Source organism: Electrophorus electricus, chromosome 9 (genome assembly GCF_041902795.1).
Source record: "Electrophorus electricus isolate QZ-2024a chromosome 9, ASM4190279v1, whole genome shotgun sequence".
Classification (NCBI taxonomy): domain Eukaryota; kingdom Metazoa; phylum Chordata; class Actinopteri; order Gymnotiformes; family Gymnotidae; genus Electrophorus; species Electrophorus electricus.
In genome coordinates, this window is record NC_137505.1 from 18,902,501 (window position 1) to 18,930,000 (window position 27,500).

At 46.0% G+C, this 27,500-nt stretch overlaps 1 protein-coding gene across 2 annotated transcripts in view; it reads right to left on the reverse strand.

Annotated features, from left to right (window-relative positions):
- Positions 1–8,515: 8,515 nt before the first annotated feature.
- The window catches only part of satb2 (SATB homeobox 2), a 33,909-nt gene continuing 14,924 nt past the window's right edge, over positions 8,516–27,500 (reverse strand). For both annotated transcript variants that reach the window (XM_081720928.1, XM_027026267.3), the window contains exons 4-13: positions 24,567–24,693; positions 23,800–23,923; positions 22,933–23,035; positions 21,956–22,006; positions 21,248–21,831; positions 20,514–20,726; positions 19,771–19,857; positions 18,572–18,724; positions 15,858–16,052; positions 8,516–11,159 (exon numbers count right to left, since the gene is read on the reverse strand). In XM_081720928.1, the coding sequence (XP_081577054.1) occupies positions 10,542–11,159; positions 15,858–16,052; positions 18,572–18,724; positions 19,771–19,857; positions 20,514–20,726; positions 21,248–21,831; positions 21,956–22,006; positions 22,933–23,035; positions 23,800–23,923; positions 24,567–24,693 (2,255 nt within the window). In that variant the 3' untranslated portion in view covers positions 8,516–10,541. The remainder of the gene's footprint in view (positions 11,160–15,857; positions 16,053–18,571; positions 18,725–19,770; positions 19,858–20,513; positions 20,727–21,247; positions 21,832–21,955; positions 22,007–22,932; positions 23,036–23,799; positions 23,924–24,566; positions 24,694–27,500) is intronic.

Below are 27,500 nucleotides of genomic sequence, written 5' to 3' on the forward strand. Positions count from 1 at the left end.
AGATTAATTTGAATCAGCTGTCAACATGGAAGCATGGGACAGCAAAATTTATTCGCACAAAGGGCTACCCGGTGATGGCCGAGCCTTCAGGCGCCCGCCGATGCCCCGGCCGTGGGTGGCAGGGGCCGGTGCATGCCCCCTCATGCCCATGGCTGGCGCAGGGCCAGAAAATGTGCAGCAGATGAAAGGGGCCCCGGTGTGGCTGTGAATGCAATCGGTGCCGCCATCGGCAGACAGAGCACGGCATGCTGGGCCTGCAGCGGAGACAGCGGCTCAATGCTATCGCCGGGGCCATCAGCCAATCGCAGCCAGCAGAGGAGGCAGCTCTGCACGCGCTCACTGGAGGTTAATTGAGCGCGACAGAGAGGACGGGAGGTATTGAGCTGTACAGGTGAACTAATACAGCTTAGCCTCCCACACATGGTTATGTAAAGACATACATACATAAACACACACACATACACACCAACACACCCACACGTACATGTTATTTTGAATTTGGGATGCAGTCAAAAAAAAAAAAGTTGCACTGAAGCATATGCTCAAAACAACCACCATATGGTACAGTAAAAACCAAACAGTTAGTTTGAATTTCACTCCAAACCACTATAATGCCCTCTTATCAGAATCAATTGGAAAACACGTTTTATTTCAGCTTCAGTCGCTGTACCACTAGCTTGGAGAAAAACAATCAAAGTTTTAGACTGCGGTTTAAACCCTTTCTCTTGCTCACCCTTTGCCCTGCTACTTTTGTTCTTTGTCCCTGAACCCACATGCCTTTCTCTTCCCTCTTCTGAATGGTGAGAGTTAATATTGATGGCTCTAGCTGTCCTAATGACTGACACTCAGCCATTAACTGCTAAAAGGTCGCAGGGCAGCAGCAATTTAAACACACACAGGCCTGGGAGCTGACCCACCGTCAGTCACACATTAATTTCTCCTGGAAAGAGAGGAGCAGAGAAGGGCAGCTGGGGTAGAGGGAGATTCGGAATGTCTTCAGGAGACAGGTGAAGCGAGAACTAGCTACTTAGTCATCTCACTTGTCTCTGATGTTTTGACATGCGGCAACCAGTGAGAGTTTTGGCTATTTTAGATACTCTAAATTAACTCTAAATTAAGTTTATTTTCAGCTTGATTTGTTTGTCAACTCTAATTAAAAGCCTGAAAGAGCTGAAGTTCACACCCAGTTTGGTTAAAAGGCCCTTCTTCATAACAGGGCGAGCCGTTATGGAGCTGACCAGACAGACTGGGAATATTCCTGGACCTTTTCTTTACAAGCCTTCTGTCTCTTGATATTTTCAGCCTAAACCTTTAATACCATGAAGAGGCACAATGACCTCCAAGCCCATCATTATTCTCTATTTTTACATGGTCGCTAGTGACCAACAATCACCATCGGCCGCGAGCGTCCACAGAGCGCGGCTTCGCGGGCGATTCTGAGACAGCTATACATAGATGGCCGACCCGAAATCCCCCAAGAACTCCATTCCATGACAGAGCGGTTAGCTGAAGCGAGGGTTGGGGCTCCGGAAGGTTCTGGGGCTGCTCTGTGCTGTTGGCTGTTAACCAGATCGTGTTTTGTGGAAGACGTCTGTTATGTACCGACCCACCAATGCATATCGACACTGCATTCAGCCACATCAGAGTATGTGAGGGTGGGTGTGCACGGTGTGTGTGTGTGTGTGAGTGTGTGTGTGTGTAATGAGGGTTTGAATGGTATTTGTGGAAGCACAGGCGCAGTGTGAAGGCAACTCCCTGGCTTGGCCACAGGGCCCAATGTATGACATGCAGGAATCTGCCTCACCACTGTGCCCCAGACACACGCCTTTAGACAGCCCCTTCAGATGGGAGGGGTTTCTCAGTGATATATTCACATCCGTGACTTATCCCTGCGCTGTGAATCTTTAAAAACCCCGTTTTCTTTGGCTGCGAACAGCAGCCTTCAGTTTAATAGCGGATTGGTAAAGAGGTGGGCGGGGGGGGGGGGGGGGGGGTCTCTGATGGGTAAGAGAGTGACAGTCAGCAGTGAGTCTTTAATAAGGCAAACAGTGCAGAGCCAATAAGTGATGGTACTGTAGTCTTCCAAGTCACGTCCATCAGGGCAGTTAATGTCTAGAGAGGGGCCAAGTCCAGCCATCATCACGTCCCACCCGGTCAATCATTCACGGATTCTGTGTCACTGCATGTTCGAGGTTGAATTAGGAGTGATTGAATTTTGCCAGGAATAATGGAACAACTCAGAAAACCGCTTGGTTTTACTACAGCACACAATGCTCAACTTAAACCCACCCCAGTGAGGTTATTGCATAAGGCAATATCAACAGTTGAATAACCTTGGCCCTGATTCCTTGGAACCAGTTTCGTGTTGCGCTGTGGCCCTTCTCTTCTGAACGCATGCGTTTCTGTCTGTGGTCATGCTGCTTTTTTTAACGAATGTAGTGTGTGTCTCTGGAAATGAGTAGAAAGCACCGCGCTCTAGCCTATATGAATTTTGCAGTTCCATCCTCTTAGCGGGATGTGTCTGTCAGAAAGCATCAGAGGTGTGCAGTGTGGCAGCCAGGGACTCCCTCGGGCAGCCCCGCTCCACACACCTGTCACTGTGCTTCCACTATGGGAAGAAAGGCCGCAAGGGCGTCTAAGTGCCATCTCTCCAGCAAGGGGAAGACCTCTGTTTGTTTCAACCTATCCGTGCCTTACCTACTGAACCTTCAGAAGCACTGCAGGACAGATGCATCCAAATGCAAGACAAGTAGCTTCATAAAAAGATTCCCCCCCTCTATATTATGAATGTGTGTTTCGTCTAGTGTATAGTTGTTGTTTACGTGACAGTTCATGTCAAGTTGTTTATGTTTCACCCATCTGTGATGAGTATCAGCAATCAGCAGGACATACACATACTGCAGTTTATAGATCTGAAAGAGGTATGAGCCTGTGCAATTACTGAGGTTCACAAATACATTTGCAGAACCACTGAGATTCCTATGATAAGGTCTGCCACATTGTGCTAATTCTTTTTGTATGTGAGTTCTGGAGTTTGTGTTTGCTCTCATGTTTGATGGATGAAATCGTTGCATTTCCCCTTGTGCATTTTTCATGTCTGAAAGGAGATTAGTTATTCCAAGATTTAGAGAAATGCAACGAGTAATATATTTTTAATCACAACAGCTGTTGCACCTCTTATATTGAACACTTGACACTTGATGCTAATTAAATGAGACAAATAAAACACAGTGCACGAAGTTGCTATTTTTACTGTAAGGAATTTGAGCACGACAGTTCCCTGTCACCAGCACGTAGGCTACCTGGCCCCTGACAGGGGCGTTCTAGATGCGCTCCCCTAAAATCACTGCAGCAGATTACAATCTGGAAGAAAAATGCTCAAATTAAAGCACAATTAGCCTATGCTTCGTCAAGTCTGCTGCTTTGACACTAGTCCTCTCACTATGGAATAAAAGTGTCCTTGTGCACGGCAGAATCTATTCCTGCTACGGCCGCCGTGCTAATTGAAGGTCTGCATTAAACAGAGATGCTTCAGATGCACTACGGTGCTTATTCCGGAAAAGGAACTCGCCTGACACGTTCCGTGCCACACTTCCACGAGATCCGTGCGTCGAAAGAAGAATGACTGGGCAGCATGTATTATTTCCACAGCTGCTGTTTAGCATACGAATGAAACGTGAAGAAGTCAGTTTCTCTGTTTTTTTTTTTTTGGCTTCCTTCAAGCAGTATACCCGTGTTCATTTATTTTCAAGTGGGTATGAATCCGCACGTTTTAAAGTCCTTATACAGGTGAAATGGGAATATTTCGTCAAGGCGGGGACACGGAAAGAGGAACGGCGAACAGGAAAAGAGAAACGCCAAATCAGGCGGAGGGGAAACAACCGCCTGGGCATCAGCGTGTTTATCAGTGTGTGTATTAATGCGTGGAAGGGAGGCTAGGGGGTGGGAGGGGTGTAATGAGACATTGTGCCGACGGGAGACCACAGGTGTGTGTTTGTGCTCTGCCCCACTGAATTCTGGGTAATAGCTGGCACCGGTGCACCTGCGTCCCTTGCTGCCCCTTTCCCTCACCTTTAATGGCCTCTAATGGCACTGCCATCAGCCACTAATACCCCTGCAGCATTGCCCTGCCAGCTGTCTCTGCCCCCCCCCGCCAGAGACCTGTCAATCTACCGCCAGGTTCTCTGTCCATCACATCTGTGCCACGTATGTCAAAGGGAAAGACATTTGCTGCACATAGAGTGGAAAGCAAGTTAGGCGCGTTAATTCAGAGATTCTCACAACATTTCAGTGTGCACCAATTCAGCGCTTTAAACGTTGCAGAAATCAAGGAACTGGAAAAGGAATAAGAGTGAGAAAGGGAGCCACGCTTTAGTTTGGTCAAAAAAAGGACACACAGATATAAACAGACGGAGGAATGCAGGGATCAGACAACAGTGCTGGCTACGCAGCGCTCTGTTACACACGGTGTGACGTGTAAACTCTTCCTGCAGCAACAACAGTGCCTCTTATTGTGTCCCCGTAAAGCCTTTAGCCACATGGGCCCCTTGAGCTTCCTTACATGCAGTTTTCTGTGGTCTGATAATTATAAACAGACGTCACAATGTTACAGAGAAAGATTGGCAAATATTTATTCTCTATAGGAAACCTGGAAGCCTTTAGAGTTATAACATGACTGTTATTAAAGATAAATTACAAAAACAAACAAATAGCCTTTTGTTAGTAATTCTATGAATGTGAATACAGTAAATCTACCATAAAAATATGTTTAGAAAAACCCCCCAATAAAAACATGATGTATATTTTGACTGTCAGCAGAAATCTATCCCCGCCATTATGTATATATCCGATATAAGTGTCTAGGTCAAAAGAAGTGTCAGTTGCTGTTTCTGTTGCTTTGTTGTAAACAACATCCACATGGCGTCATAGAGAACCATTTCTTTCTGGGTGAGAGAGAATGTTACACAGATGACTTTTGGGATTTGTCATTGTGTCTTTATATATCTATAGTTTGGTAAAAGAGGGAGGGAGAGAGAGAGAGAGAGAGAGAGAGATAGAGATAGAGATAGAGCAGTAGAAAAATCAAGGGAGATCCTTGTGCTAGGTCATCCAAGCCATCAAGTGCGATGAGAACTCATCACCCAGAAAACAGCGTGGGCTGCACCTCTCTGGGTGGTCTGGCCATGCCACACTGCCAAAACAAGGGCTGCTAACGGGCAGATCCTGCCAGCACTACGGTTTTATATCAGCACCCCTACACCGGTCCTAACACTTTCACTGCCTTCGAAAAGCTTCTACTTAATGACATCCAGCCCTGAAACCTGGACGGATGAAAGGGTTAAAGCAAGCCAATTGAGCGAATAATAAGTTCAATTAGGAGATTGGGGGACTGGCGCTGAATGTAAACCAGAGGACGACATGGCAAGCTGTTCTTGGAGAGGAGGGAACCATGGCAGGGAGGGAATCCTGGCAGGTGGCCAGAACCAGAACTCTGGGGTGAGCCACGGCACTGTGAAAGGCTGGGAGAATGGCAGCCTCAACAACCACACTCACCTGTTTTGTGAACACAGAGTATTAAATAAAAATGATGGTATAATCAAAACACACTTGTGGGGCTCCCCATATAAAGCTTATGTGGTATGGGGAAAAGAGGTGACTGGTAAAAAAGTTCCCAATTTGCAACGACGAAAACATTCAGGAGAGAAATATAGGTTTTGCTGCAGGAGTAACCATTATATACTGCTGATCTCAGAAGAGCTTTCTTACATATGTTGTTTGGTGAGATATGTAGGCAGGTGATAGGAGACTCATTCACCAAGTAAGCTGTTTACTGGATTGCCTCTGAGGCTCACTCTGTCGGTCAGTCGTTTAATGGTCTTCTTCAGTGGATGAATAAGAAACATTACATCGTCACTGATCATTTCCAGTAACACTAGCCCAAATGCGCCCTGTGGGCCATTTTTTCTTATTATGGTTTGTTTTCATTGCTTTTTATGTACAAATGAAAGAGCATTTGGTTCTTGTGGCTGTACTACCCACTTTCCCAAAGTTCTGCAGAGACAGCTTTGCATTGTTCTACAGGGGAACGCGGGGCTTTTTGAACTTTTAGAATAGTCTTCATGGAATGCCTGTAATTAAGGTTTGATTCATCCGAATCTGATAGAATTTTCAATTCAGTCAAACGGGAACTAATTCATGGAGGAGAATAATAATAAAAAAAACAGTTGCACACGATTGCGCAGATTTTTCCATTGATGCACTTTATTTAAATGACAGCAATTTGAGAAAACAAAATAAAACAAAAGTCACACAAACCAAAGAGCCAAATAATGCACATAAACTTATTATCACTTAGTGATAATGATGATCCATTTGATTGACAAGGAAAATTATCAGTCCCGGAGTGGCAATCCTGATTCACATTGTAGGTGCTGATGAGGATAAAGATTTCATCTCCAAAGCAAGCAAGCAGAACATTGTGCTTAGTGAAGAGCCATTGCAAGATTGTGGAAAAACCTATTTGTAGGTCAATGAAAAAAAAAAAAACATGGATTTTTTTTGTAGTCTTTGCTCACGGGTATATCATTGCCTTGTGTGCATGTGAAATTAATATTTAGAATCCCAGTTGCAACAAACGTTACAGTCACAGAATTTGATGTGTGTATATGTTTCTGTAATGACATTTTTAGATAAATGTGAGAAGAAACCTTGTCACAGGGATTAAGTCTTTATTTCTTACTGTGACACATTCCATCATTAAAGATAATTTCTCCAAAAAGTGAAAAGAACTGCGGTGTGTGTGTTGAGCGGCCCTCTGGCGTCTTCGCGGCAGAGGAGCGTCCGCTCTCTAAGAACCACTTGTTTCCCCACAAGGGGACATGATCACTTCCGATTAACCCTGACAGCGCAGCGCGAGTGAGAGTGATTGTCTTCCCAGCTGGGAAAGGAGAAAATGAGACAAAGTGCGAAAAAAATTGAAAAGGCAGAGATGGGGCTCCTGTCACGTAGAGGTGTATAATTGGCGAGTGACCCCGACCTGTCGCTCATCAGGGACTCAGCGAACCGTCTTTGTTTTTCACCTCGTTTTCTTCGGCACCAACGAGGTGTGGGATGGAGGGGAGGAGGAGGTGGAGGAACGGAGGGTGTGGGAGGCCACCCCTGCGGCAGGTTAAACACCAGTCTCGCGCGTACATGCACTTGTCTCACCAGGACTGTGGATAATTTGGGAGGAGAACAGGAATGGACTCATCAGAGCTGCTTGTCTCAGGTTGATCTGGGCACAGCAGGGGGGCACGAAGGGGTGGGAAGAGTAAATGGTAGGGATGAGCTTTGGTGTCCCAGGGTGATGGCTGATTGGCAGGCTTAAGTAAGGTTTAGATCCAGCTTACAATCAGTTCTGTGTTATTAGACACCCTTATCAAAGCCTGCAGATATCTGACATTTTAAGGATGAGATTCAAAACATGTCCTGCTCTTGCAATTCCTGAGCTCCAAGTATTCTAAACTTTTTAGGATGTCCTTAGACCAGCAACTTTCAGATTTAACATCAGTTTAAAGGTACAATATATAGAATTTTCCATTCAAACCTGAAATGAAATATTAAAATGATATTTATTGACTGTAACTGAGCATTAGCCGACTGCAAGGTAATCCATACTCATTGGGCTAAGTTAGGCTGTCTTCTGATAGTGTGTCTTGTTGCCAGCCAGGCTGGAGGCAGAGAGGTACAGCTTAAAATGACTGTACTTTTTAAATGAGTTAAGTGATCACAGCATATTAAGCTCTGATTTAGTCTTGAGATGAATTCAAAGCAAAGATCAGCTTTACCAGCCCAGCCATAAAACAGGGCACAACAAACAGCCATAGAATTTTGCTCTGGAGCCACATCTTCCACACGCGTCTATCAGCAGATCAGACAGGTACTAAACCACTAATGTTAAACCAGTAATGGGCTACAATAGGTGTCAATGGGCATTAGCTGCTGTTTAAGTGATCACTGGCTAGAGAAGTAATAGCCTGAAGCTTCACACCTAACACTGTAGCCTGAGGCTCCCAGCGTGTTGGGTGTGAAACGCAGTGTACTCCAGTATCTCCATGTGAAGTGTTGTCCTGAATATCTATCATTTGGGAGTCCTGGGGACTTTAGCTCAGCCTCCGAGCAGGAATGACAAACGTGGGCCAGCCACAGTACCACTGCACAGCCAACCTGGAGAAACAGAGGACTCCTGGCCAGGAGGCTGTGGTCAGTCTGTAGAAAGTCATGAGTCTGGGAAGACCCCATTACAGTACAATGTTATCAACAGCAGAGTGAAAATGATTTTTAAGTTTTAAATGTATTTGTGACTGGAAACATGTTAAAGCTGCTTAAAATCAAATGTCTGGGTTGTTATGACAACTCAAGGAACTGAACTGAATTATTTTGGGACATCTTTTGAAAGTACTGCATGTGTTTTGTCTTTGTGTGGAAGGTTTTTGCTTTGGAGGGATGCATTAGGAGCATTTGCACATGAAAGACATAAAGAAAATATTTCCATTTGTAATAGACAAAATATCTACAAAAACCGTAAACGTCAACTCATGAACAAAAAATAAGTCAGTGTAAGGTTAACAATGGTGGTTACTCTGTTATCCAGAAATGAGCAGGTAGCAGCTGATTCCCAAAAAGCAAATCAGGACCCCGGATCCAAGTTCCTATGGTATCCACAAAGGCTTCGCAACATGACAGCCATGTTGGTTTGTATACAAGTCCATTTCCAGAGATGAATGAACACACATTTCCATTTAAGATACAGTTTCGATTGGCTCACAAAAAAAGATGGATTTTCAATATTTGTTTAAAAAAAGGAAATTTACCATATGCTTCTTAAAAATTTTTGGATTCAACTCCAGGTCCACCAATTGCCTTTCTCTTGGAAAAGTACATGGTGTAGCTTGAACTGGCAGTATACAACATCACAGGGCTCGCTCAGTAAGGTCAGTAACTGCTTTTAATTCTTGTGTCTATGTTTTGGCAGTGCTCCCCTCTTTTGTAAAGTCCTTACCAAAATAACATCTTTGAGCCAAAAGCTGATTTTAGACCATGAAACAAACAAACAAAAAAATCACAACCAAAAAATAACAGCAATGACAGCAAGAACAACCATAATAACAATAATAATAATAATAATAATAATTGTGAATAAAGATAGCAATAAATAGAGATGTGGAGTAAAGTGTGGGTAGGCAGTTCGAAACTGGAACACTGGGCACCAGTAAGAGAGCGAGACCGTGGAGAAGGATGGGCTGCAGGCCAGGCTGTGGACCAACTGGCTGACATCCATTGCTTCCCTGTTGGCCGAAGGCTGAAGCACTCACGCTGCTCTCCAACTCCTACTGTTCCTATGAACGCATCCTTCTCTCAACGCTCACTAGGCTTTTAAGTGCAAGAGAGCAAAGAGATTTTGGGGACAAGATGTCTCTTCTACACGTATCTGTACAAAACGAGCACACCCTGAAAAACGTTCTGCGCTGACAGACAGAGGTGTTGAGCAGAGTTTGTGTTAGGCGTGGATGTGTACCAGGGCAAAGCGACTTGGTCATCCCGCCACGCTGGCCTGTTCGGAATGATGCGGTTGTTAGTGGGAAGGATGGCATGATCTTCAAAGGGCCTACTAGGCTAACTGTGGACCTTTCAGTACACCACATGTGTTTACAGTGGAATTGATGGGCTAGGCTAATGTATACACTCCAGCCCTCATCATTACCTCCAACCCACCCACCCAGCCGACTACCCGCTTAAATGGCCAAGCGCAGCCACCTCTTGGAGACAAAAAGAATGCCCCGTCATGGAGGGGAGGAGGAGGCAAAGCCACAACCGCCCACCAGGCTCCTTAATCAGGCAGAAGAGTAAAGATGCGTGGGCTCCTATGGAGCTCCAGCGCTCATCTAAAGCTCGTCTAAAGCTCAGCGTCTGTCATTACTCTGAACGCTGTAGAGGACAGATGGTGAGGCAGTGGTCTCTAATGACAGACTGCCTGGATTGTGGGTCAGAGATTAAGGAGTCTTTGCAGAAAATGTTAAGAGACCTGGTGACAAACTTGCTTGGCTTATCATTTCCTACCATGGCTTACTGCCTTCTTAACAGAAAGCAGGAGTGAAAAGTGACAGCTGGGCAGTTTGGGAGAATTTACTTTTAATTTCAGGTTCTTGTTAAACAAAAATGATTTGCTTCTGGCCAATAAAATCAGGCTTCCTTCATTATATCGCTTTCAGCGCCTGATGGGACTTGATCTTTTTCCTAGGGCTCGTGACTCCCCTCCTCTGCCGTTTTGTGGTAACACTTTGCTTCCACTATAATCAGTATCCTAATATACTGTAATCTTGTCCTTTTTGGCTTCCCTTTAGCAAGTCTTCATTTGACCCTGTGTTTATTTCTTTTAGTCTTTAAGCCTGCTTTCAGAATGCATCTGTCTCAGTGATAATTTATTCTGTTCCACAAGTAAATGCAAACCTTCCACTGTCCCCTACCCCAACTTGCCTCTCTTCTTCCCTGGTTGAAGTGCTTTATCTCTGGTACTCGGCCTGGTCCCGGTGGCTGGGGGAGGAAGTGGACGGAAGCTGAGAGGAGGGCTGGGCTGAGCCCAGAGACCCACCCTTGTCCTTACTCTCTTGGCTGGAGGTGGACGATGGTGTCGAGGCAGTAGCGGTCACTCCCGCTGAGCCAGCTTCTTGTCCGCTGTAGATCTCCTCGTGGCCATCCTCGCTGGACTCCGCGTCCTCTGAGCCCGAGAGCAGCTCTTCGTCTCGATACTCGGCAACGTCCACGCCGCCGCCCTCGACTCCAAGCTCCTTCAGCCGGCCATGATGCTTCACGTGATAGCGCTGATTTTGGAAGAACTTGACAATGGTGTGCTTGGGCAGGTCCAGCTGGGCTGAGAGGGTATGGATGGCCTCCTGGTCAGGATAGAGCCCCACATCCTGGATAAAACTCTGTAGAATGCCCAGAGCTTCCAGTGAGATCTTGGTTCGAGAGCGAGGCTTTTTGGTAACATTGCTACTTCCTCCAGTGTTACCACTACCAGCCCCAGTCGGAGGGTTCTCATCCATCCCAGAGTTGGGCATTGGGTCCTCATGCATGGGTGAGTGGTCCTTCAGTGGTGCCACAGGTTGTCTGTGGAGAACCTGATGAGAAAGACCAAAGAATTGTTTAGTGGGGTGCGGGAACTACTGATCAAAAGAAAATTTACAAACAGCAATAGCGTAGAATAAGTAAAGCAATGCTTTAAAGTTCAAAGGTTTCCTTCAGTGACAGTGCCGTTACTCTGGAAGTCTTAACCAGAATGTTCAATCACCTCTAGTAAAATTCCAACCACAGTGCTCCAATTTCTGACTGTTTAACCAAGTATATTACACAAATGCCACCGGAATGTATCTCTTGTCATTCTTGAAGCAATATTGCCACCAAGATCATTAACAGAATCAGGACTTTTTTCAACCATACGGAGTACAAAAAGAAGGCATACAAAAGCTAAATGAGGCAAATGCTGAATGAATATACAAATATCCCAGATAAATCACAGGGAAAAACAAATCTGTTATGGGGAAAACATGTGTCATGACCATTTGACAACCAATGACAAGAGAGTTTTAAATCTGTCAAATTCAGAAAAAAAAAACAATTCCAATCATTCAAAACAGGCAGCCATGCTTTACTTCTGACTGACCACCAAGTTGAATAAAAAAAGTCCCCAAAACACAGGCTCAGACATCTTCACGAAACTGTATACAATGCTGTCGTCTCCTACAAATACAACAATGCAAGCATTAGCATTAACCAACAAGTTAGCATGCTGGTGGTACCAACATTCCTCTTGCCCTGAGGCACCGCCTGTCCCAGTAAATCAGCTCTTCTCAGCAACCAATGAGCATCAATTGAGAGGAAGTGTGGAGGAGGAGGAGAGAGAGAGAGACACACACACACACAAGATGGAGACGGCGGGATGGTGTAAATAGGTGGAGGGAGGCAGGAGGAACTAGTTCCCAGCAGGCTATGGAAGGTGCAGTGTGTCACAGCAGAGCTATGGAACCCTGTGCTGCTGTCCCTCTGGGTTTTATGACCAGGGTGGGGTGCCCAGTGCCTCCACGCTGGAATGCTAAGCTATAAATCTGTGGTGCATTAAAATTAAAGGACCTACATAAAGATAATAGTCATTCGCTCTCTCTCTCTTGTTCTCTCTCCATTTCTTTCTTACACTGTCTCGCTCTCTCTCTCTTCCTTTCGCTCTCGCTTGCTTTCTCCACTCAATAATAACAGGGCTTTTTTTTTAAATAATATTGAGGGCAGGCCAGACCATAAAATTGCTCCGATTTCACTTGTGGGGTTTTTTGGGCCTGGAGCTTTACAGGAAGTGTGTAGGTTTGTCTTTTTTCCCTTTTTCTTGCTCCATTTTCTATTATTTTTGATGTCCCTGAGAAACAAACAGAAGCCACAATCGGGTATGGGAGTTGAGATCAGAGATGTGAACAACAGTCTGGCCACATGGCAAAACACTGCTGTACGTCTGTTGGTGTACCTACAGAGACCACACACAGTACAGCTTAATGGCAGTGCAACACACACACACACACACACACACACACACACACAACCACAACAAATACGGCCATTCCTGGTTCTAGAACCTCGCTCACTCCTTGTCGGACAGCACCCATGACGGCCATGCCTTGCTTTGTGGCAGAAGCCAGAGGGTGTGCCTGCCACTTGTCCTAGAGATCATCCCTACCGGAGCATCCTCACGCCAACAAAGAGAGCCAGAGCCAAGCCAGAAGAATGACTCCTTCCCCAAATCAAGTCTGAGGTTGCTAAAGTCATAAAGTCAGACGGAGCTGCGCTGCATTTACAGCTCCAGCGGAATCTCCTCAGCCATGCCACACACACACACACACTTACACTTCCTACATTCACAGATAGAACATAAAACATTTAGGTGATTCTTAATGAGGACTTGTCCGTCTGGGGCGAAGCAGACAGGGGCTGAGGGCAGAGTCTGTGATGCCACCAAAGACACCATTAAAACACTGATAAATCTATAAGGATGAGAAAGACAATTATGTTGGCTTCCTTTTGCATGACATCACCTTCCTCAAAAGGTGCACAGTTATTTCTGTATTTCTTTGGGACAAGTTGCAATACCTAAGTAACTTAAATGGATAAGTAACATAAGTAGGTGTATGGGTGTGTGCTTGTGCATGCTGTATATGTCCACAACCTTACAATCCAATTTGCAAAAACAAAATATAAATTATTCAATTATTCATAAGGAGAGGCTGGGCAAATGAGCAGAGGCTGGGACTTATGGCCATGAACACAGCACACTCAAAAGAAATACCAGGGGCATACTGAGGGGGATACATGCTTGGGTTGTTACTCACACAGAGTGTGTGTGTGTGTGTGTGTGTGTGTGTATGTGTGTTTGTGATTGGCACATGTTTGGCACATGTGTGTGTACACATTTCACTAAGTGGGAGTGCCATTGGTCCCACCACACCAAGAAGCTACAAAGGATCTTGTCCTTTGCTCAACTGTATGTAAAAAGTAGGGCAGGCCCGAGCCACTTCCAAACACAGTGCCAGTGGCACATCACAGAAGCAGCAGTGTGCAGGCTGTCACAGACACAGCATGGCCCCCATTCACACTCACACAGGTACAACTGAGTGGACATTAGGCAAGAGCAAGTACAATCATGCGTCTTAATGTCCACGGCACGTCGAGGGTTGTCTGGGAGGAAAAGCGTCATAGAACCTTTACGATACTGTAACAGACAGCAAAATTTAAAAAAAAAGTAGAGCACTAATAATTGATCAACGGCATGTTATATCAGCCAAATTGTAGGCGAAGCATGCATGCTTTGTTCCATGTGTGTATAATGTATTTCCATGCTGTATAAGTGTGTGTGTGTACTAGCAGCTGGGACACATGTGTGGTCTGTGGTGGCAGGCTGGCTGGAGCCGAAGGGCTGCTGGGTAGTTTGATCTGGGGAGGGACCCTCATTACTGTGTCAAGAAAACAACAGCAGCAGTGGAGACACCCACAAACACTCGCATACTCATAGACAGATACACAGACGGACAGGCCAACACTTGCTGTGATTGCTGGAGCTTATGGGAATCCGTGTGGAAGAACACATTCACACACACAAATTAGTCTACTTCGACTTTTTACTATAGTGCCTATTAAAACATAAAATCAACCTTTTTAAAGTCTCTTTTCAGCTCTGCCTAATTTTAATTTTCAGTGTCAGCATAGAAGGCGTGGCTAATGATTCCTTTCATTACAAAAGACTGTTCTAGGATCAGGTCTCCTAGCTCAGCCTTTGCAGATAATTTTAAAGAACTGTTCTAGGATCAAAATCCCGTTTGAATCCTGACAGTGGTATTTTTAGCTCTCTCCGTCCTCTGTACAGTGGCTTGTCTGGGCCCCACAGAGAAACCTTTGGCATGTGTTAATGGCGTAACCACAGTTTTCTTTCGTCGATGATCATTTAATACCATGCAAAAACAGAAAGGGTGAGCAAGAGAGTGGGAGGGAAAGAAAAAGGTCAGAGAGACTTCACAGAACTTTAAAGAAGACTGACAGAGCTAGCCTGCAGACACCTCAGGACTCGAATTAAAGATATCATAAAACGTATCACAAACAGCAAAACATGCAGTTGCCATTAATTTGTATTTCTAATGTCATGGCAGCAGCAGAGAGCTAGTCCAACATCATGCTAATATAACCAAATCCTATATCTAATCTAATTTTTCAGACGCTTGTCTTTCCAAGAATATAATATTTTTGGAAGCTCACATTATTGTTTTTTATACGAGATTTGGTTTGTATGGAGATGCAAAAAGAATGACAGATGGTTTAAGCGATGTGTTATTTTTAGAGACGTTTTAGAGAAGTTGTGTCAATCCCTTTATGGTTAATATTGTGCAATAGTTTATAGCCAAAACCACTGTAGAGTAACCATAGTAACCAGCTCTACTGAATTCCCATGAGTCAAAGAGCACGAGTGTGGTGTGTGTGTGGTGTGTGTTCCGTTTCTTCCTGTCATTAATAAAATCAGGCCTGTGGTGGCACTCTCTGTCAGGGTGTGTCCTAATGAGGCATTTCCTACTGCACCCAGAACATATAAATAAATGTAACACACACACACACACGTACCCACACATATGCACACACATATATGTACACACACCCAGGCATGCACTGTTTACCCATTAACATAAAAACTGGAGAAACAAGAAAGCTAAGACAGAAGAAGGAGAACAGATGGTTCTGTATTCTTAGGCTTTGACATCAGTGTTAATACAACATTGGATCACTGGCAAAACTGTGATGCAATATCTGTAATGCTTAAGCTGTGGATGGAAATTATAGAGTAGAAAGCATTGATTAGAATATCAAGTGTTTGGGGGGAAAAAGTAGATTTATGTTTGCACCGTTTGGGAATGCATGCATTAACATACATGAATGTGTGTGTGTGTGTGTGTGTGTGTGTGTTCAGTGTATACTGTAATGACCCTGGCTGACAGAGGGGAAAGTCCATTTAATCAGTACTATGTTATTTGGAGGTGTGTGTGTGTGTGTGTGTGTGTGTGTGTGTGTGCGCGTGTGTGTGTGTGTGTGTGTGTGTGTGAAAGAAAGAGAGAGATTAAAGAGGGCTAGAAATGATAGCCCTTGACATTAATAAAAAGCTCCACAGTCATTCTCTGAAACACAGCAGGGGCCTCTTTGGGCCCTCCTCAGAAAAAGGGGGAATGAAGGAAATGAATACCTGAGCTATGAAAGCCTTTTTTGGGGCATATTAATGTGTGGTTTGAGGTGATGCTCACCTGCGGGTCAGAGGGCAGGTGCAGGACGGTGTGCAGCCGCTCACTGTGGTGGTGGCGGGACTCTTCCTCGTAGACCAGGTCCCGGTCTGCTTGTGGGAGCGCCAGGAAGCGGCGGATTGTACACAGGTTCTCCCATAGTGTCCGGTTCTCTGGGCTGGGACTCTCTTTCCAACGTAATAGCTCACACAACCAGCCCTGGGAGAGCACAAGGAAGAGAGTAAAAGAATGAAAGTGTGTGTGAGAGAGGGAGAGTGGAAGAAAGAAAGAAGGCAAAGAGAGAGAGAGAGAGAGAGAGAGAGAGAGAGAGAGAGTTAGCATGAGAGAATTTAAATGATGGAGATTTTCTTTAAACCTTGTTTGTCAAGTTCATTTGATTAGGCTAAAATCTGCAGGAGTGTAAACAACATCAGTGACTATTAAAACACATCAAAGAGTGCATGAGCCAGTGAGTGTGGGATGATAAGCAAGAGAATCAAGCCAGAGTGAGAGAGAGGAGAGTACGAGTGAAAGAGAGAAATAGAAAAAGAAGAGGAAGATGTGATTATCTCTGCTAGACTGGGCCAGTCTTTGACACCAGCTGTTGTGTGCAGCCAACCTCTTCTAGCACCCAGTGTTAATAACCTGATCAGAGCCTCCTCTCTCTCTCTCTCTCTCTCTCTCTCTCTCTCTCTCTCTCTCTCTCTCTCTCTCTCTCTCTCTCTCTTTGTCTCTCACTCTCCCTCCCTTTTTCTCCTCAGTTCCTCCTGGCCAGCTGCAGCAGATGGGTGCGTTCAGCCGTGACCCCCCCCCCCCACGATCCCAGACCTGTGATACCCAACCACATCTGCCACATTCACCGCGCACGCACACACCCACACACACACACACACACACACACACACGCACGCACGCACATGCACACGCACCACCACAACACTCCTTTACACACATACCATATACACTGTAGGACTAGGGTAGTCACACCTGCAAAGCCACAAAGGGGTGCTCTCTGTGTGCTTGTGTGACTGGCCTGGTAGAGTGTTGTCCTCAGTCACACCATATCATGGGAAGAATTAGGTCCAGCTGGGCACAGGATCATATTTGACTAAATCAATTATCTCTCTTTGCTCTCAAATGGGGAAGGGACCCGCAAATGGTCGAAAAATATTCCTCCACCACTCCCAGATGAATGCCGTGCTCTACAGGAGGGGCTGAAAAACACCACACCCACTGTGTCAAAACAACGCTACAGTGATAAGCTTTCACGATGACGTTCTCATTTGCTGTGACCTCAGACGCACAAGCATTTTGATGCATCACATATAGTGTCTCCGTGCACTGCAGAGATGATAAGACTGTATCTGCATGCCCAAAATACAGCGTTGTGTAATATGGCACATGTAACTGTACCTTATTATTCTGAAAGATGGAAACAGTGATGGAAGTGGTGTTTTTTACCCACACATTTGTTTTGGCAGGCCTTCTGGTTGTACTTCTTCATCTGATAATATAGCCTACCCTTCCCACAACAGTGGCGATTACAGCATACCTGCTGCAGCCATCTAATCAGAGCCAGCATAGCGCTGCACTTTTCACGGGGCATAGGCCAGAGGGGACAAGGAATTTGTCATGTCCGTTGAAGTAGCGTGCAAGGGTGGGTGAGTGGGCGAGTGCACAGTAGAACCTCTCATCGATCTGATCGTGAGTCACAGAGAGATCTTTGAGATGGATCTGCATGGCCAGGTTTGCACCATAACCATGTCTGTCCATCACTGTTGTTGTTTGCCTTCTTCAGTGATCAGATAGATACCAGTACCTATAGAGGAGGAGGAGCCCACTTACAGGAAAACAAGCACCTTCGTGGTCAGGTCCAGTATCGCCAGCTGTGTGGTAATGCTGACATAAGTGTGTCCTTCAAGGAGCAATAGGTGGCTTCTTGTGTAAAGATAACTTTTTTTTTGTTCTAGTTACTAAAACTGTAGTACATTAAAAAAAAAAAAACGGTCCCGTCTGGCTCCATATAATCCTCTTAACGGCATTAGCAAAAAATCAGTGATCGGCTTCTGGAGCATCGCACAAGCAACGGTGCATAAACAACCGCCATCCGTGAAAACACTGGCCTTCCCCCTTTTACCAACAACAGTTATGTGACAGAGTCAAGTCAGCAGAAAAAGACGAATGTAGTAAAGCCAGCTAAAAAGAGTCTGAGTTACACCGAGTCTGAGATGAAACAAAGATAAACAGCGGAGCAGATTTTCAGAGGTGGCTAATGCTAGCTTTGGCATCTGAAAGGAATCAAAACTGATGGCCATTTAGTCACATTTCTGCCTGTCAGGTAGCTAATTGCCCCTGCTTGATTTTTTTTTAAATTTGATTACAAAAAATTTATCTACAAAGATAAGATAGTACTGTTAAAATAACATTCTCATTTTACTGTGATGTTGCAGTCAGGCTAATGTTAGCTTATTTCCAACGCTAAGGCTACTGGTTAGCATAGTTTTATTTGGATGTTGCTGAAAATACCTTTGTGAGGTGACCAGGCAGTCATATCGGTTTGGAATTTCATTCACTGAAAATAATAATCTTATCCCCCCATAACTGTTTATTCAAATGACTTTGAAACATAATCTTTTTAAAATTCCAATAAAATCAGACAGTGAAAATGGAGAAAGTTCTTATTCTGAGGTGAAGGGCCCTACTGTGACTGGCTGAACAGGACCAGTGAAAGGACTCACCTGACTCTTGTTGGCTGCCACCTTGGCAAACAGAGCCTGAGACACCTTGGCCCGCTTCATCTCCTGTTGGATCTCGTCGTAGATGGACGATGTGATGTTGACCAGCGACTCTAGCTTCAGCGGATGGTCAGGGTTTGGGCAGGAAGGTTTGGGCTGAGAGAAACCATAGCGAGAGCGCATTCAGGAGAGCAAGAGTTTCAGCAACAATACACAAACACTAGAGTTCTCTGGAAAGATTTTCGAATGAGAGTGATCACTTGGTATCCCTTGCACTCAATAAGTTGTGAGTGGTGCATTTTTGCATCAGCAGTTCATGTCCTTATGTCTTTGTCCTGCATGTGGAAATGAAGGTGTATTGGTTTTAGAGTGGTGTGTTTCAAGTCGTGTTTGAAGTCATCTCGCAGGCACGGGCTAGTAATCTCGCATTCCCCAACACGAATGACAGTCAGATAACCGTATACAGACATAATAACAATAATAATACAAACTTCCCTTCCGAAGACCAAAGAATAAGAGCCCTGTCTTCTTATCAACAGGATTTTGTTATCTGGCTCCCTTCATTGATGGTGGTCTTAAGTTTGAAAACAGTCCTGCCCACTATCCCTTGCTTATGCTGGGTTTGTGCAAAAAAAAAAAAAAAGTTCCAGGTCATTTATTTAATATAAATATGACCAGACTGGAAGAGACCCACACTTTTTTGCCTGAGTCCTCTATCTTTAAAGGATTTCTGGCAAGCACATTATTTAGTCTTTTCAGGAACACTGCTTATGGACTGCTAGACTGCATCTGAAGTGCACTGCATTTACTTTCATAAAGTGCTATAATGTCTTCACAAATGTGATTACTTAGTGTCGAATAGCTACATTCAAATGTTTTATAAGGCATTATGCCAAACATCATAATGCCTTATGAGGTTAGAATCAGCCTATGGCAATGCTAGGGTCTTTATAATCTGCAATAGAGTTGGAATTCATACCAAGACTACGAATATGACCTAAATTACTTAAATGTTCCATAAAGCTTATGGATGCTTCAGAAATAAATACAATTTAAACCTAGACAGCAGTATATAACAGTCATACCAATTGCAAACTGTCTTGTTTTCAACATCTATTTAAAGGTATATTCACCATATTGTGAGACCATGTTGTGAGAAGCATTCTGTGAGCAAATGCAGAGGGAGTCGATGTCATTCTCACCGAGTTAGCGATTTTGGTCTTATTCTTCCAAATCGATGCCCAGGCATCAGGGGCCAACTGTTCGTCCATACTGCGCTCCCATACTTTCTGCATGGGGTGGCAAGGTGTGCAGTTAGCGACAATACATGCTTGACACAAAGGGAAACCTTTTCTTCATGATGACACAACATCATAAATGACAGGACACATTGGTGAACCTGATTTTGTCTAATTTGACCTCTCGTAAAAAGTGACATGTTTTTAGTGAATCATTCATAATTTAACAGAATTGTCAGAGTAAAGAAAAAAAGTCATGTGGTTGATAAAATAATGTGCTGCATTTTCTATGGAATTTCCTCTTTTAGAAGCATATAGAAACACAGGTCTACAATCTATATACAATACAATAATGAAAATGAAAGTGTCTCAGCATCTGAAATGACATGCTGTTTTAATGTTCTATAAGAATATCTCTTGACATCACTTTTATGACTCAATAAACCCTCCTTATATCGATCCTTATTTCATAAAACCCTGGTGGAGCTCACAACAACAATGTGCCTAGCCCAAATTAAGCAGCTAACCAGAAAACATTAAGCTAGACTGAATCCGCAACAATCTGAGAACCATGCGTATAAATTATTGGAGTGTAAGATACAACCCAAACAATCAACACAGATACCTTACTGGCAAATGGGCAGGCCTGACTGCAGGAAGGATGTGAAGGCTATACTGCTAGTGGTGAAACAGGGAGAATGGAGTACCTGGGAGAGGCGGTTCCCCCCGGGGTTGGAATTGGAGGTCGGGGGCAGGCCCACTGGGGGGTTCATGCTGCGCTCGCGCTCCTCCTGGTAAATGCGGTCCCTCTCAGCCTCGGGCAGGTTCAGGAAGTTCTGCATGGCCTTGAGGTTGACCAATAGGGACTGAGAGGCCGTCCGAGGGTCCTCCTCTTTCCGCAGGATCTCTGACAGCAGGCCCTGGCACACACATGTACGCAAACGTGCAGAAGCAGGAGTGAGAAAGGGCAAGTCTTTGGGAAGATACACATGCAGGCACAACGCTGCAATCCCACGTGGCCTTCACCTGCACCTGATCATCTGCCACCCTCCCAGGGGCTGGCCTCTAATGGGGCGGAATTCAGGCGTGCAGACCCTCAATGCACCAGGTGTGTGGGGGCTGCTGAATGAGTGGGAGGGGGACCCCGATACAGCCCAGGGGCTAGGAGCACCATGCTGGGCTTCTGTGCAGTGGCCTGAAGATCTGAGAACTCTGGCCTGACTCTTTCAGCCGACTTGACACCTCATCTGATGTCGCGATTTGCTGCTAACTGACTCGGATGAATTAAGTCATCGTGCTTCCCACAAACGACTGGGCTGAATTCCTATAGCCTGGTGACTTGCGCTTTGCTCTTTACATCTCTGCTTTCAGCAAAGCCCCAGGTTGTAAACGGGCTCATTTGGCTTGCAAAAATATACCTGTGCAATATGTGCTGCTGTACCTGTGTGCGGTTGAATGCCACCCTGGCAAACACAGCTTGTGAGACACTGGCTCTCTTGAGCTCATCGCGGACCTGCTGGTAGATGTCCGAAGACACCTCCGCAGCTGAAGGGTTCGATCCGGTCTCTCCAGGTCCTCCAGACTTGCCCGGCCGTGGAATGGGTGGGTGGTTGAGGAACTGCTGATTGAGAGCCTGCGGGTGCTGGTGGGCCAGAAGGCGGCTGACAGCCAGCTGCTGGTTGATGAGGTGGGCCATGGCTAGCTGCTGCCGCACCAGCTGTGGGCTGAGCTGGGGCGAGAGGAGACCTCCTGGTCCCAGCAGAGGCTGCAGGGCAGTGGGCGGAGGTGGGGGTGCCACCTGGGCCCGAAGCGGTGGACTATGGTGGAGCTGGCTGGCGTGGGACGAGGGCGGCGGAGGCTGCCCCTGCGACGGAGGCTGAGGCTGGGAAGAGTTCTGAGCTTCTCCAGAAGTGCCCTTCACGAGGGAGCCTGCACTGGCCAAAGGGCCCAGCTGAGCCAGGCCAGCAAGATGAGGGGGAGGTCGCTGTCCCAGTACGCAGAAGTCCACCAGGCTATCCCTCTCCACTGTGCAAAAATAAGGCACGATGACGGACAAAACCAATACCTGACACTACCCTTAAAAATGTATCCAAGAAAAAGCACAGAGTCAGTTTCATTTATAAAGATATGTCGGAAAATGATCACCCACCTTTAATTTCAGAATTCTCCCGTGCTGGCCACATCTTCTCAAAGTAATCAGCTGTAAACCAGAGAAGAAGAAAGGAAGTCATGGAAACTGGCTCAAAAAATGTTACCGATACGCACACTTCAAATCAAGTGTGCACTTCATGAAAGGCAAGCTACTGAAGCCCATGACTGCTGACTGATTCACCCAATGGCATGCCCCTGGGGTGACAAGTTAGCCAATAGGATGTCACTGTGATGGTGCACACATCTGGCAGCATGAGGGATGTGCGTTTGACTCTGGCAGGCAGTGAGCTGAATGAATGGCAGAGGCATTGGTGTAACCCAACACGACTTGCTCTGACAGTGCACCGAGGACCCTCCTCCTTCTCCTCTGGTTGTCTCTCTCTCGCCGCGGCAGCTCTTGGGGTTTGGGCTGAGCCTTTGATCTGTCCCACTGTGTAATTATGTTGCTTTTTGGGGGGTTGGGGGGTTTATGAAGGAACGAGGGAAAAACGTCACGGCCGTTTTGACGCCGAGGGGCTATAGTGATGCCGCAGCAGGGGCGGGGGCGCAGGAGAGCCCGGTGTCAGAGACCTCCTGCGGCGGCGTGTTGAGCAGAGGGGTGATTTCTATTATACCACCCACCCCGACTAGCGTGAGCACGGGCACTAAGACACATCACACTGTTTGCAGAGTGGGGTTTTTCTCCTCTGTAGACCCCAATACCACATGGGAATTTATGAGTGGGGTCACCTCAGGACAACCACCCACTAACTCTGTAACATGCTTCACTGACAGTACATTGTGTCTCAGTACTGCTCACTGTCTTCGCAACGGTTCTACATCTGAGGATTATGTTGGACTATGACTGAGCAAAGGACCGGAAACAGGTTTGAGACATGTTGCCTACAAGATATATTTCACTCATCAAACTGTTGGATTAACGAAAGCATAAATATTAAAACGTACAGTGTCACCAGCCGAGTGCTTGGTTCTCACCTTTAATCTTCTTGTACTTTTTATACCAGCGGCCAAACTCCTGGCACTTTGCAGTGGAGACGTTGGCATAGTAGGAGCTGTTCACTATAGAGGAGATCATGCTCTAGAAGAGCAAGACAAGGCAGTTGACAAATGACTGGTGACACAGCAATGAAGCCAGACATGTATAGAATAGCGGAAATAGAGGTGTACAGTCATGTCCTTAAAACTGAAATGATAAATGGCTCTATAAAGAGCATTATGTGGAAAGCCACCCAGCATGAGTTTGCGTTAGCGTGATGGTGCTCGGAGTCCCGGTGTCACAGGCTCAGGCAGAGACGGAAAGCCGCACGCATATGCTAACAGTTGATTTGAGGATCAACACCCGCACAGGGTGCTCCACTTAAAGACTGCATGCACACAGACAATAAATTTCACTGATCGCTCTTTTGCATGGAAGTGATCATGTGACGCAAAGCTTGTACATGCACATGTATGCGTGTGAGCTCGTGTGCGCACACTCACACACACACACACACACACACACACACACACATACGCACGCACGCACGCACACGCACGCACACGCATACACAAAAAAAAAACCTGCCATAAAACTGTTAAAGTAATTAATGCAGCATTGGATATAACTCATAAATTCTACACTAGTACAAAGAAACATGAATTGCATTTATGTGGAACTTTTTTCATAAGCATTTCTGTATTACAAATTCAAAACATATTAATAACCCTAAGTAAAACTAGAGAATACCGTTCTTAAAGTGTGGCATTGTTAGCGCTCACATGGGTTCACATAACCCATTCACTTTCCACTGTACTGTTCTGAGATCAGCACCTTATGATGGTGCTGGAAGGCAGTGGTGGTACCTGGGACAGTGGGCACTCCTTAGCCAGCGTGCTCTGGTTCATCTCCTTCAGCAGCTCCTTGAGGGCATTGCGTACCGTCGCGTGGTTCCACTGCTCTGACGGCAGGTCCTCCAGCTTGGCAAAGCTGTAACAACAGAGAGGGTCACTTCCTGCTCTTCTGCAGGTTGTCCCAGTCTGTTTCCTGATCAGTATAATGCAGCTGGTTTGTGACAGTGAAACAAACTGGGACGTGTAATGCGTAACCTATGTTTATTTGTGAAGTTAACAGGGGTGAACTGCAGTCAGCGGCCTCTCGCAGTGCAGAGAAGTGAAGCACTGGCTCTGATTTTTCTAGGCCCCTTCCTAACCCTGCTCTTATGACCATCATTGACGGGATCTCAGAACTGCCTTTTTAACCATCCTTTATGAAGAACTTGACACTGTCCCGAGATCATCCTTTAAGAACGACTTCAGATAAAAGCATGAAACAGAACTTCTGCTCATCTGCACTTCTGAGTAAGACTGAGATGTTCATTGGGTTAATTGGGTTAACAGGAGTCCACAGCTGTCATAACACTGCTATGCTAAATACTGCACCCTATTTTTGTAATTATGCAGTTCATTATATGGTTTACATGAATAAAACCATTTGAACGAGAGTCTCAGAATTTTCAAAAGCATTCTTCAAAAGCGTTTGTCAAAATAATTTGTCAAAAGCATTTAAGCCAGTACGGAGAATGTGCTGTGAGCCCTCCTCTGCCACTCCTGCCGGCTGTGTGCTGTCTGACCTCTGCAGCTGGATGCGCAGTGTGACCATGTGGTAGACGTCCAGCAGCATGTCCGCCACAGTGGCCTCCGGGGCGTCCGTCAGGCAGTGGATGGGTAACGGGTTCCAGCGACCCACTTTAATGATACCTACAAAACGAAAGAGACGGAGACGGCAGGAAGTGAGGAAGCGAGGAAGGAGGCAGGCAGGGTGACTACATTAACGCGACTTGATCCCATTTGGACCCCCCAGTTTGCACGGTGTACGTCCATTACATCATCACAGAGGTCACGGCCAGTGGCGCCTCCACTGTCCGTGAAGGCTGGAGGGAAACCCACAGCTCCAGGATGGAGCTCCAAAACGCAGAGCCACAGTGGAACCAGGGCCTGTTACAAGCACCACGGCTGCTTCGTCTTAAGAAATAACTATTATAAATCATAATCATGAGTAATATGATCGTTATGATCGTTCAGAATGAATGCCGATGTGTCAGGCATCTCCGTGGAAAAAGAAGAGAAAAGGAACTAGTTGTGTTGTCATTTCAGTGTCTTTGTGTTTAACGCAAACTGTTTGGCACATGTTATCAGAATGATACATGAGAGTGCACTGGGAGATAAATGACGAGTTATTGTTCATGAATATGTGTGTTGTCTTTGTGAGTTACATCATGGATACGGGAAAGGGCTCTCGCGTCTCCTCTCCCTCTCTCGGTCTCTGTCCCTGTGGAACAGTGGAGAACAATAGCAGTAATGATAAAGCCTTATCTATTAAAGCCTTATCAGGCAGGGAAGAGACACCTGACAGGCATGCTGACGACCAGCGCATTAAGCGCAGCTCCCAGGGACGCTGCGGGGCTGTTTACAGCCCCCAAGGTTGAGAAGGGAGAGGTCACGCACCCGCCACTGCTCTGCCTCGGACACCCACGTCAGCCCCACCATTAATGGCCCTGCCATAAACACCGGTCAATGATTGTTTGATTAACCCAAATTGACCGTTATAAATGCCTCTCGCTGTGCGAAGGATGGGACAGCCTTTTATGACCGAGTAGTAGTCCATAAAGGCGTGTGTGTGTGTGTGTGTGTGCGCGTGTGTTCGTGTGTGTGTTTGTGGACAGGGGGTGGCTGTGAGCGAAAAAGAGGCGGCCATGTTAGTCATCTGAGTGTCATCCGATTGTCTCACAAGCACGCTGGCCACGAAGGCCGACCCTGAGCGGTCTCGCTGGAGGGAGTAGTCCATTGTCGCTTCCGCTTTTGCTTTGGCGAGGGAGAGGAGCAGACCGGGGCTTCTCAAGCGCTTTTAACCTATGCTATGTGGGAAACCGACATGCTACATTAGACTTCTAAACCACGCTATGTGGGACCTCGACATTCCAAGACGTAAGGCTTGAGGAGGAAAGAGTCAGTCAGGTCAAAGTGTCAATACCATCTAGCATTCTTGAACATTCATATACCCTTTTCAGCATATGATTATTTCCACATAATTGTGCTTAACTCTTTTTTTCTACTATATTTTGTATTTGCATTTAGTTGCCAATTCCATTGGAACATGTGGAATATATTCCCATTTTGCAAAAAAAATAAAAAAATCTGGTCTGATGTAATATTACCTATATGCAGTACTTAGATATAAACACACTTGGCTGTGTTTATGGGTGAGTAATCAGGCTACTAGATTCACTCCAGCCGTTGCAGGTGAGCAGCCTGTGATGCTGCTGTGGCAGCATCACGTTCTGCAAGCTTTTCGAGGCCCAGTCTGGGCCAGTAAAAATGAATGAGCTGGATCTATTGCTTTGTCTGCTCTTTTTATTTCCAGATGTCGCAAGTATTGTCGGGATGCGCCGAGCACGGAAACGAGCCCCTCTTTTCGTGGTGTTGTTTACCTAACTGTTTTCCAGAGGAGGCTCACACACCCACGCACGCCCGCTGCTGCACGCAAGGCTCCTCTTTCACTCTCACAGACTGCGGACATGTGCAGTAAATGCATGCTTAGCGTGAACAGACATATAGCGTGAACAGACAGTGGTAGGGGGGGGGGGCACTGCCCATGGTCTTATTAAGGACAGGCTGAAGCTGTGAAAACTAAACAATGCAAATCGCATTACTGTCCACTAAATGAGAGCCAGATGCACTACGAACCAGCCTCCCTCCCTCTCCCTTACTCTCTCTCTCTCTCTCTCTCTCTATCTCTCTCTCTCTATGTCTATCTGGGCCTCCAGGCTGTAAGCTGAAGAGCTCCAGCTGCAGCAATGTCTCAGCACCAGCACTAGCAGTGAACCTCTTTCCCAGTCAGTGCGGGGCTGCCTCCAGTGTCCGCCAGAGCTGCTTAGCCCCGCACAACAAACTCATACGGGAGCTAGACGCCCCACTCTTTCACGTCTCTCAGAGTGACCGCGTGTGTGTTCGACTGCTAGCGTGGCATGCGGCACGCACCCCCTGGCTCGTCTCTCTCGGCTATCTGTGGCTGAGTGTGTCTGTGGCTTAGCCCTGGGCTCCGACCCTGACTTCAGTGGACTCCGTTCCCACTCGTGCGCTAGTTTGTAACCTGTGTTTGTTTAGCTCCTCTAAAGGTATCCGTGGCGATGGATTCCCCAGATACTGAATTGGAGGACTGAAATGAAACAGATGAAGACGATTTGTGTGGTGCCATTCCGCTTTCAGATCTCCTCTCAGCCTCTTTCTCTTTCCAGACTGTGTTTATAATACTGGGGTGCTTTGATTTCTGCAGGCCTTGTCTGTTTTGCTCGTTGAGTCCTTGTGTAAAGCTGCGTGTTCCGAGCCTGTACAAGCATACCCACAGCTCTCTCCGAGGCAGGCGTCCAGCTCGCACACGGTGAATACTTACCGTACAGCATGGCTAAATTAACAAACAAGTGCACCATAATATATAACAACAAAGTATCAAAACAACAAAAATTCATATTGATTTGACTGAGCAAACTAGCAGCAAAACTATCCTA